The sequence below is a fragment of the Balaenoptera acutorostrata genome, chromosome 7 (genome assembly GCF_949987535.1).
Source record: "Balaenoptera acutorostrata chromosome 7, mBalAcu1.1, whole genome shotgun sequence".
NCBI classification, from domain to species: Eukaryota; Metazoa; Chordata; class Mammalia; order Artiodactyla; family Balaenopteridae; genus Balaenoptera; species Balaenoptera acutorostrata.
Window position 1 is genome coordinate 101364267 of NC_080070.1, and position 12305 is coordinate 101376571.

At 33.9% G+C, this 12305-nt stretch overlaps 1 protein-coding gene across 1 annotated transcript in view; it reads right to left on the reverse strand.

Annotated features, from left to right (window-relative positions):
* Window positions 1–12305, reverse strand: part of COG5 (component of oligomeric golgi complex 5) — a 285164-nt gene that overhangs the window by 133990 nt on the left and 138869 nt on the right. Inside the window, exon 7 of the mRNA XM_007180888.3 lies at window positions 11779–11909. Coding sequence (XP_007180950.1) covers window positions 11779–11909 — 131 coding nt within the window. The remainder of the gene's footprint in view (window positions 1–11778; window positions 11910–12305) is intronic.

Sequence of the window (12305 nt, forward strand, 5' to 3'; positions counted from 1 at the left end):
GTAATCCATTTCATACTCAATTAAAATAAGACAAAAAATAAGTACCCCCAAAGGGGGGAGTGATGGAGAAAGGTGGGGAGGGAGATGGAGAGGGAAATGATCTACAAGTCCCCAACCCGGCTTCCCGAAAAACATAGAGGTTATAGTGAGAAAAATGCAAAGTCAGTTCAAGCAAAAATTCAAAGAACAGGTATCTTCCACTATATAGACAATCCTTACTGCTGGGGGAAAAAAAAAGCTTATTATTTTATTTTTTTATAGCATAGAAAGGATACAGATCTAAGAATTTTTATCACAGAGAAGATAATTCTTTAAACCACTACCTCCGAAGACTACGTATTTAAAAAAATTAGGCTAGTTTTCAGGTAAATTTAAGACAAAAAGCAGAGCACCTTAATCATGCACAATAACTGAGGAATTCTAAGATCCAAATATTTTATTTCTCCAGAATAGTGTTAATAAATTCACAACATCTTATACATAACAAGTATATAATAGGCCAAAATATTTAAGGCAGTTTATAGTAACTGTGTGCCCTAACATGATACATACACTGGACACTTTTTTTGAAGCTATGACATGTCTAAAACACTGAAGACTTTATGGAGCCCCATGGGAGATTACAAGTACTGAAGGAAGAGAGAATCGCATTAAATAACGTAATTTAAAGGCAAGAATTATATTAGCTACCTCGGTTGTGATCCAGAGCTTACCAGTGGCTTTTCTGATTCAGTAGCATGGAGCCCACTAATGCTTGATATGTACTTCTCAGCTAACCTAATATGATTATATCAGAACCTGTTAACAATCAGCAGTCAACAGTGCAAAACCCAAATGAAATTAAGAAACTAAGAAGAACATTTAATAGCGCAGTATGATCTTATCAACCAAAAATCACCTTTATTCTAGCCCTTTTTGAAAAGCAGCAGAAAAAAAGAAGAGCTATAAAAAGGCATGGGGAAAATGAGAGGAAAAAGAAAAAGAAGGAGACAAAAGAATGAAAGTGAACATGGATTGGAAGAGGAAGGTTCTACAAAAAAAAGAAGTAATAACACAAAGAGCCTAAAAAATGGAGAAGGTAAAGAGATGATCAATATACAGAAAAACGTTCTTTTAACTTCCAAATTCTTTATAAAATGAATCTTGAGAGCATAGTCTATATGAATTTACAGTTTGGTATTAAGTAAAAGTTTTTAAATGATGCCAATACTTAGAATAATATTCCCATCCTATAAGATAACAGCAGATAATATTTCAAGGACACTAAAAATGTGTTTAATAATAAAATGAATTTTATAGGAAAATAAAGGTAATCATGAGACATTAATGTTGCAAGCACCCAAATCTCACTCTGTTAATATAAATTTTTAACTTAAATGTATATATGTGGCTTACTTTTAAATAAAGCAATACAATATAATAATTTTAGTCATTCCGTGCTTTACCAAAGATATTTATGGCAGGCATTATTAGGTATTCCCTAAAATTCATTCCCTCCTTCTTTCTTATTACTAAAATCCTAATTTTCTCCAGGGGTGGCAGTGTGCACTGCAGTAGGCAATAGTTCTTGAGTAGCTTAAGCCAATGTTTACAATTCTGTTCCTCTTTCCAGATACTTGCTTTCATAGTCCTCCTGACAGTTGGGGTGACCGTAAGACCCATATCTGGTCAATGAGACATAAGGATAGGTCCACTGGAGCAATTTTGAAAAAGGATTTTGTAACGCTGCCTTTTGGCTGGTAGCTGGCACTGCCCCATCTCCACTCCGTGAACGTGGATTAATGCCTGCAGTGTGACAGCTATCTTGTGACCGTGACATGACAAGCAAGGGGACACTAAGAAAGGCAGAATGGAAAGAAAGACCTGCATGCTTGTGAAGTAGGCTGAAACAATATTAGCACCACCCACATCCAGACAAATCCCTATCTATTTAAGCCACTGTTGGTCTAGCTTGTTGTTATAGCACTAGCAGTCTCATCCAGTACCAAACTGATTAAAACACAATATATAAAAAAACATGAGGGACTTCCCTGGTGGTCCAATGATTAAGACTTTGCCTTCCAATGCAGGGGGTGCGGGTTCAATCCCTGGTGGGGAAGCTAAGATCCCACATGCCTCGCAGCCAAAAAACCAAAACATAAAACAGAAGCAATACTGTAACAAATTCAGTAAAGACTTTAAAAATGGTCCACATCCAAAAAAAAAAAAAAATTCTAAAAACAAAAAAAAGAACAGAAACATGAATCTATAACAATACTTTGAAAAAAAGAAAAACAAATGAGAACAAAAGTATGCCTCATTTGCTACCTTGGGTGGTGACTTATTATATAAACTCATTACTCTGTAAATTGGTAATAAAAAATGCAAAATTTAAACATTTATCCATCATTTTAAAAAGGAACTGCAGTTCAGGGTAACCAAATATCCTTAATTAATGAGTGAAAATTCTTCTTTGCAAAAGAATCACGGCTAACAAATATAAACTAATAATAAAAATAGAAAATTACTTTTTCACAATCTCTGTTGAAAAAAATAAAAAGATTTAGGCAAAAATCATCAACAGATGTTAAAACCATTAGGAGAAAAACTGACAGAGAATTAAATATTCTCAAGGTGCCAAAATATATGCAAATTCACAATGAAGTAATTCAGTGAAGGAAAAAAATAATCTCTTTCAACAAAAGGTGCTCGAACAACTGAATATGTCTATGAGGAAAAAATGAACCTTACATTGTACATAAAAATTAAACTTAAAACGTAAAATTATAAACTTCTAAAGGAAAACATAGGAGGAAAGCTTTCCAACTTTAGGGTAGGCAAAAATTTCTTATAAAACATGCAAATGAAAACATGGATAAACCGGCCTTTAGCAAAACTAAAAAATTTTGCTCTTCGTAAAAGATGATGTCTTTTGAAAAAAATTAATAAAGTTAATAAAAGCCTAGCAGGACTGATCAAGAAACAAGAAACAGCAACAAGGATACATTGTACAGAATAGGGAAATATAGCCATTATTTTGCAATAAATTTAAATAGAGTATAATCTATAAAAATATTGAATCACTGTGTTGCATGCATGAAACCAATACAATACTATAAATCAACTATATTTCAATTTAAAAAAATTTTTTAAAAACAAACAAGAAACGATCCAAAATATAAAAATAAAAAATAAAAGATGATGTCAAGGGGGAAAACAAGGCAGCATTATTCCTAATAGCCAAAAACTGTAACCAACTGAATGTCCATCAACCTATCAAGACATAAACAAAGTGAGTAGATCCATAGGTTGGAACATTACTCAGCAGTAAAAAGGGCTATCTGTACTTGCAACAACACAGATGAACCTAAATAAAACACTGTGCTAAATGAAAGAAGCTAAATACATAAGATTACCTACTGTATGGTTCCATTTATATGACACTTGTAGAAAACAGCAACTCTATAGACAGAAAGCAAATCAGTGATTGCCTGGGTTTGGGGGTGGGAGGAAGAACTGACTGCAAACAGGAAGAAGGGAAATGTTTTGTGGTGATAGCAGTTAAAAAAAATAAATCTGGGGTGTGAGATGGTTGCACAAATGTATAAATTTAGTAAACTCATCAAACTATATGCTTAAATGCACAAATGTAAATTACACCTCAATAACAATGCTAAAAGAAAAAAAGGCAAGCCATAGGATGGGAGAAAATATTTACAATTCACACTAGTAACAAAAGACTGGTACCCAGAATACATTAAGAATTCTTACAAATCAATAAGAAGACAAAGACCTTTCACTATTAGGCATTTGAAAAGTTGGTCACATCAGCAATCAAGAAAAGGCAAATTAAAACTACACTGAGAATCTACTATACCCCCATTAAAATGTCTAAAATTTAAAAGACTGACAACATCAAATTTTGGTGAGGATCTAGAGGAACAAAAATTCTAACCTACTGATATGGCAATGTGAAATGATAGAACCACTTTGGAACTAGCAGCCTCTATAAAAAGTAAGCATATCATTCTTTGCAAAAACCCAACCATTCTTTGCCTTAGGTATTTACTCAAGAAAAAGGAAACATGCTGACACAAAGCCATGTATCTGTTCATAGCAGCTTTGTCTGCAGTATCCGTAAACTGGAAATAACCCAAATGCCTGTCAATAAGTGAATAGATAAATGTACTTCAATACAATGTAATGCTAGCTACCAATAAAAACAGGACCAAACTACCAATATACACAACATGAATCAATCTCAAAATAACTATGTTGAATGGATAGAGCCACACACAAGAAAGAACACACTGACTCCAATTATATAAAACTATGGACAATGCAAATTAATCCATAGTGATGGAAAGTGGTTGCCTGGTTCTTCATTTTTTTCCAAACTACAAAATAAAAATTTTAGTATTTACTATTCTAATAAAAAGCCAGCATAAGATTATCTAAATTGAGTAAAATAAAATAGAGTTATCCAAGTACAAAAGTTCTGAATTTTTGAGAAACGGAAAACAACTTACACATAGATTAAAGAGTGATTACCAAATTTTAACCAAAGAGTAGTGACAGAATTCTATATGACATACAATGGAAATTCAGTCAGTTAATGAAAAAATTATTCACAGTTCAGTGACCTGAAAAACTATGGAAAGCAATAACACCAAAAGACCTTAAGGCTGAAAGCAGACAGTTAATTAGATGTGAATCTACACTGCAAGATAGCAATAAAGTAACGAAGCAACTAATGTTACTGTGGATTGTTCATGAAAGAGACTATATCAAAGAAAAAGAAAATAACATGACTGGGGCTTCCCTGGTGGCACAATGGTTAAGAATCCGCCTGCCAATGCAGGGGACACAGGTTCGAGCCCTGGTCCGGAAAGATCCCACAAGCCGCAGAGCAACTAAGCCCATGTGCCACAACTACTGAGCCGCGCTCTAGAGCCCACGAGCCACAACTATTGAGCCCACAAGCCACAACTACTGAGCCTCTGTACCACAACTACTGAAGCCCACGTGCCTAGAGCCTGTGCTCTGCAACAAGAGAAGCCACCGCAATGAGAAGCCCATGTACCACAACGAAGAGTAGCCCCCGCTTGCCACAAGTAGAGAAAGCCTGCACACAGCAACGAAGACCCAACGCAGCCAAAAATAAAATAAATTAATTTAAAAAAAAAGAAAGAAAATAACATGACTGTATAATATAGAAACGAGAAAAATATTACCACTTTACATTCGGCATAAAACAAAAACACAGAGAACCACCATATGATAATTAAAATATTGCAAAAGAGGAAATGGTGCTGGGAGGAAGAAAGGATGGAAGGAAGGAAAATGGTAAAGTGCCCACCATGAAGAAAATACAACCATTTAAAGCACACACTTAAGGTCCTTAAAGGGCAAGATGGCAAATATTTTAGGCTATGGAGGCCACATAGGCTACATATGGTCTCTGCTGTATATTGTTCTTTCGGTTTTTTTCCCCCAACCATATAAAAATGTAAAAACAATTAGCACTTGAGCCATACAGAAACAGTCCACAGACTGTACTTTTGCCAATCCTTGATTTAGAATGTTAAATAAGAGTTCAAATTAATTCCCACTCAAAAAAAATATTAAAAAAATAGTAAGCACATGCTAAACAAGACTAATAAAGCTTTAGGGAAAACATTTAGATGATCAGTTTAAAATCTGAGGAAAGCTAACAGTGATAGGAGCAAACAGATGAGGGGCAGGTGGCAAATTATCCACTGAGGCTGGTAAAATAAAGAAAACACATGAAACCTTTAGATCTGTGTAACTTGAAGAGCTCTTACTATAATCACCCTTTACATATTTTTTAATTGAGGTATAATTGACATACAACATTATATTAGTTTCAGGTATATAACATAATGATTTGATATTTGTATATATTGTAAAATGACTACCACAATAAGTCTTGTTAACATCTTTCACCACACATTGCTACAAAAATGTTTTTTCTTGTGGTGAGCACGTTTAAGATCTATTCTCTTAGCAACTTTCAAATATACAACACAGTATTATTAACTATAGTCGCCATGTTGTACATTATATCCTCATGACATTTATTTTATAACTAGAAGTTTGTATCTTTTGGCCCCCTTCACCCATCTCACCCATCCCCTCAAATTATTTACTGCGTGTCAGGAAAAATGCTTCGTATAAGAGTTGAAAAATTACTGGAACTTTATATTTAGTAAATGCAAAAACACTGGGACCAAATATACAAAAGGAGTTTCTGTAGATTCAAATGATGAGATCTGTTCTAGAATTCATGAGACCAGCCAGGAAAACTAGCAGCTAACAATAGGAAAGCTGGACCTCTTAAAGCAGATATTCAGCTTGACAAATCAACTGACATTGAGTCTACTATTGGTGTTTGTTGGGCACATAGAGAAGAAAAGGATCACAAAAGACTTGTTGCATGCTGAACTACCATAACTAATCAACAGGGTCAACTTAGCCAGGAAGTTCCTTTTGGAGTTTGAGAAAATGCTTAACTTCCATAAATCTTCAACACATTTGAATTGGTACCCTCTCTGTGCTAGAAACAATGCCGAATTTTTAACTACAAAAGTAAAAAGGGTTCATAACATCATAATCACTTCCTATATGCTATGTAGGCATTTATTTAGTGAACTTCAATTCTACTTTGTCAACTTAGAGAGACTCTGTCTAGATCATGCTATCATGGTACTTTTAGCTGACAACTGATAAGCACCTGTACTCTGTGTGGACCAGACAGAGGAGGCTTTCTGACTTAGGGAAAAGGCAGGTTCGTGGATGTTTGCCTCCCAGTGCTGACAACAATTACAACAGGGGAAATTACAGCCCAGCACAGAGCTGAAAGACCCTCTTCCTTGACTTTTAAAGACATATAAGCACATCATCTTCCTCCATCCTGGAACCTCCAGAAAGTCCTGCACTTGTTTATTGGAAAAGCTTATAATTCACAAGTTAAAGCCATCTTTCTAATTAAAATGTAATCATTTCACTGTGGGGGCCTGGTATCTATGGTGATGCAGGAACTCGTCCAGATCAAAATCTCTGTCACCTATTTTTGAAAGCTAGTTACAGCTTGAGGTAATGGAGTCTGCTGCAATCTTGAAAATACCGTAAGGTTCTCTCTTTCTTTGTCTGGCTTCTTTCAATGAATCTCAGGATCAGCAAAAAAGAGAAATAGGAATCAAGGAAGAGCTGCAGATGGTCCCAATGTTTGGGACAAACATTGCCTGTCGAATTGACGAATGCTTTTCTAATGTGATGATAATGGTATGCTTCACCAGAAGATGAACTCTGGGTCATCAATCCTTCCAAACATTGTGTAAAGAAAGTGGCAGTGGTATCACTACAAACCTTTTCCATATAGACATAATATGGCTTTGTGAAGTCATAAGTTTACTTATAATTTTCTACTGTAAGAAGAAAAAACAGTTCCTTAGTATCTAAATAATTATTTAGTTTATGTCTTCCAAGACATAAATTTTGTAATACTGTAGTGGAGACTTTGTAAGGCTACAAAGCTATTAAAACCTACAAATGAATACAGCACATTTAAGCAATTAACTAGGGAAAAAACAGTAATGATCAAAAACAAGTTATCTGCATTTATTTAAAAATTTTTGGTTTCGGAAAAAGAATGCTACAAAAAGAAATTACACTAATTTTCTTTTAGTAAATTTAAGTTTTACAATTAATTGATATTGAAAATGATGGTCCCAACTATATACTCAGTAAAAGAAGATCACTAATATTTTTGAGAAACCAAATTAATGTCAGAAGTTGATTATTAAATGCAAGTGAGGACATGTTAATTTTTCAAAAGTTCCTTGTGTACTGAACATCTCTATTCAGGTTATGAGCCTATAAACTATGAAATTGTGTAATATTTCATGAATGCAATATTACTTCAAAATTAAAATACTATAATTGTTTTAGTCTATATATATAATAAATATTAACAATATATTTAACTATTTCAATTATTTCTTATAAATGGGAGAATATATTTCGAGAATCAAATAGATATAAGCTGCAGCATCTGTTTTAATGGGAAGTGGAAACAGTATTCCAGGCATAAAAAGAACATGAAAGCCCTAAAGGAGGAAGGAAAATGGGCATGTGAAAAACTAAAAGAAAGCTTGTGAGACTGAGAAATAGAGAACACAGGGGAGAGTGGCATAAAAGGTGTATATTTACATGCTGATGAGAAGAAACAAAGTAAAAGACACAGGACAAAGATATGAGAGACAGAAATATAAACAAAATAAGAAAACGGGATCCAGAGTACAGGTGATGTGAGACGCACCTCTGTGAAGCAGAAATTAAGGGCACCCGCCTTAGTTGGTATGTGGGGTGAGAGGGTAAGGTTAATGGAAAGTGGAGAGTCTAAAACAGTCATTTCAGAGAATGGAAAAAAGAAAGTTGGCCAGAGAAACATAAAAATTTTGAGGAATACTGAGGAACTGGTTTAGATTAGTCATCACATGGAGTCATCCCAAAGAAATTTTAACACTTTAAAAATTCCTTTTTCAATATAAATTGCTTCACAAATTGTCAAATGATTTAAAATGTAATTATTTAACAAAATTAGAATAAACTGCTTGGTTCTATTGAAGAAAGGGGGGGAGCAAGCACTCCAGACCATGACTCTACTGCTTGCTAGCTGAGTAATCTACAGCTAATTTCTTAACCTTTCCAGGCCTTTGTTTCCCTAACTATAAAAAGTGGATAATTATATCTTCCTCACATATTTGTCACTGTGACTGAGATAACAAATGTAAAGTGACTAACACAAATCCTGGCAGAGAAGAGGCATTCAATAAAGGTTAGCTTCATCCTTAATTCCCAAACTGCCTGCTGACACAGCTGGATGACACCTCTGACTTGTTGCTTTCTAAGAGGAAAAGGAAAGAGGCTCGAAAACACAGGCTCTTTCCACTAAAACATCCTGCTTCCCAAGAACATTATCTCAGGGACATCATTACTGATAAGGGTTTAATCTCTTCAGCTCTGCAAAGCCAGAAACCTGACTTTGTGAAAATAACGCAGAGGACCCAGGTTCGAGGGGGACAGACACACATGACTAAATTCAGAAATAAATGATGTTATAAACACGAATATCAATTTACACATGATAAATATTGTAAAAATTGTGAAATGAACCAAAATGTTGATATTGGCAAATCGGTACATTTTCTCCCTTTCGGAAAATTATGGAGGAAGCCAAATTAGACTCAGAAGGTTACATTATACCTATGGAATTTAACAAGACTAATGAATTGGAAAATATTAATGGCTAATGTCAACAAACTATGATAAAATAATATATACAGCCTTACAAAGAGACAATATTCCCATCCACTGAGCAGAATCTACCTTCCTCTAAACCACCCTGAAACATACAACAAAATTAAAGCTCCCTGGTTCTGTGCAGATCATTTCACACCTACCCATGTAGACACACAATATTTTAAATTTTTTTCTTCTTTATCTTTCTAACTTAATTTCATTGATTACATACAGGCCACTGGCTAAACAACAACAGTCACCAACTTAAATAATCTTTTGACTAATTTTAGAGTCTGAAAATATAACAACACTATCAATATTTCGGGAATATTAGTTCCTTAAAAGTTTAACAGTTTAATTTCACTATGATTTAAAAACTGAAGCAAAGTCATATTTGACAACTATTAAAATGTACACATGAGACTTCCCTGGTGTCGCAGTGGTTAAGAATCCGCCTGCCAATGCAGGGGACACAAGTTCGATCCCTGATCCGGGAAGATCCCACCTGCCACGGAGCACCTAAGCCCATGCGCCACAACTACTGAGCATGCGTGCCACAACTACTGAAGCCCGCGCACCTAGAGCCCGTGCTCCACAACAACAGAAGCCACCGCAATGAGAAGCCCGCGCACCACAATGAAGAGTAGCCCCCACTCGCCGCACTAGAGAAAGCCCGCGCACAGCAATGAAGACCCAACACAGCCAAATAAAATAAAATAAATAAATTTATGTAAAAAAAAAAGGTACACAAAATAGCAACATACCTAAAATAAAGTTTGCTTAGGAACAACTATCCTAGAAAATATTTTCCCACTTTAAATATATGAGAATACAATAAAAAATAAGCCTTTAAAGGTAACCATTTCTTTGTGTTAAAATCCCCCATCTCTATTAAAAATAGTATTTTAATTCTACAAACTGTGATATTGTTTCCTTTCTACCATTATCGGTTTTCATTTCCATGACTCCAAAATACAGTAAATTATTAAGAATTGCATAAATTAAAGACATATGCATACATATACATACATACATAGCAATAAAAACTTCACAGGTAAAAACAGTATTTATGAAGTTTTAAATCTCTAATGTAGTGATAATAGGAACATTAGACAAATACAAAAATCTTGTGATACTGCACTTTCTGAAATGTTACTTGTTTCCTTTCCTGCAACTAAATGAGCTGGGCTGAAGCCATTTTCTATAGAAATATTCATGTTAATTCAAAATTGACTTGGAATTCCTTAAATATTTCTTTGAAAATAAAGTATCCTCTATTATTCGATGTAGACAAGTATCTTATTTTTAAACAGTATAAGCATTTTATCTTCACAGTGAGACTGCGAGTTAAAACATGATTGGCAGCAGATAAAACTAAACTCTAGTGTTAGAATAAAAGCTACCTTTGGGAAAGAAGGAGAGAGGAGTGATAGTGAGAGGGAGTTAAGAGACTCCAGGAATGCTGGTAATGTCCGATTTCTTGACCTGGGTTTTAATTTCACAGGTATGTTCACACTGCGGTATTTCATTCTACATGTATGTCTATAATTTGTTCACTTTTCACTATATATATGATAATCAACTTTAAAAATTCATTCAAAACAGTAACTGACATTCAGTTATTTTTAATTACAACAGTTAAGAACTGGAAGTCAAATAAATACCTTCCTGATTCAGAGACTACTTAAAGAACTGAATATTTATAAAATTGGTTTTGTCCAATACAAATGCACAAAATGAAATTCCTGGTTTAAAGAATATGAATTTTAAAATGGATACAAATAATGGTATTTGGGTCCAGTACAAATGGAGAAAATATCTGGGTGCAATACAAATGTAGAAAAACTGAGATTTACATCTAATTTGTTGATTCTACTACATCAACACCTCTAGGTTTCTTGTAATTCAGAAAATTAAGCATCAGGAAAATGATATCTTAGGAGAAATCTCGAGTCAATTTCTAAAAAAAAAATGCTGGCACAGTGATTATTAAGGGTGCAAGGTTCTGGGGTTAGAGTACTTAATGTTTGCCAAACTACATCATTTACTGGATGTGTGATCTTCGACCAATTATTTAAGCTCTCAGTTTCGCCATTTGTAAAATGGAAATAGCAGTAATACCATCCTTACTGGGTTGCTGAAAAGCTTAAATGAGTACCAGTGACTTGGACAAAGAAAGCCTACGCAACATCTGTTAACTATCTATCTACATATACACATTATATTAAAATATATTTCATATTATATACATTATACATTAGAAATCTTAGAATCCATTTTCAGTAGAATTTAGTAAATATATATTTTAAAAATTTTCCTTGTACTTACTTTATGCCCTACTCTCCGATCAAATTGTAGACATATTTCTTCAGTGATAAAATAAGGACATACATTACTTTTTTCAACACAAAATCAAATGTTCATCTGTATTATGACATATTTTTCACATTAAAAAAGTGACATTATTTGTATTACCTGAGTCTCCACACCCTGCTCCAGGAGGCGCTTAGCTTGATTTTCCACTTCAAGTCGAGCTCTTGCAACAAAAAGTAGATCATTTTCTATTACTTCTATTCCAGAAAGATCTATTCCTTGAGAAAGATAATCTATTAAAAAAATTACACACATTTAAATATTTCAATATTGAATAAATATCAAGGTATCAAAACATCATGTCTAACTTCATTGAAATATTACAGAATTGCTGTTGAACACTATTCCCTTTCAAAATCTGTATTTTAAAAAACATAGTTACCCAAATATTTTCTACTTAATAAGTAACTTTACTCTGGAGAAAAAGTTCCAAACATTACAGAGTTGGTAAAGCAAGAGTAGAATTATGATTATTATAAATTCAAAGTAATGTCAACAAGTTACCAAAAAAGTGTGCCAAATTTAATATAAATAAAGATCCTGATGATCTTAGAAATTTCTCAAGTTGCAGGACAGTTTTAAAAATTATTCTACAGTAACAAAACTTTTGAAACAAATGTCCACCACTT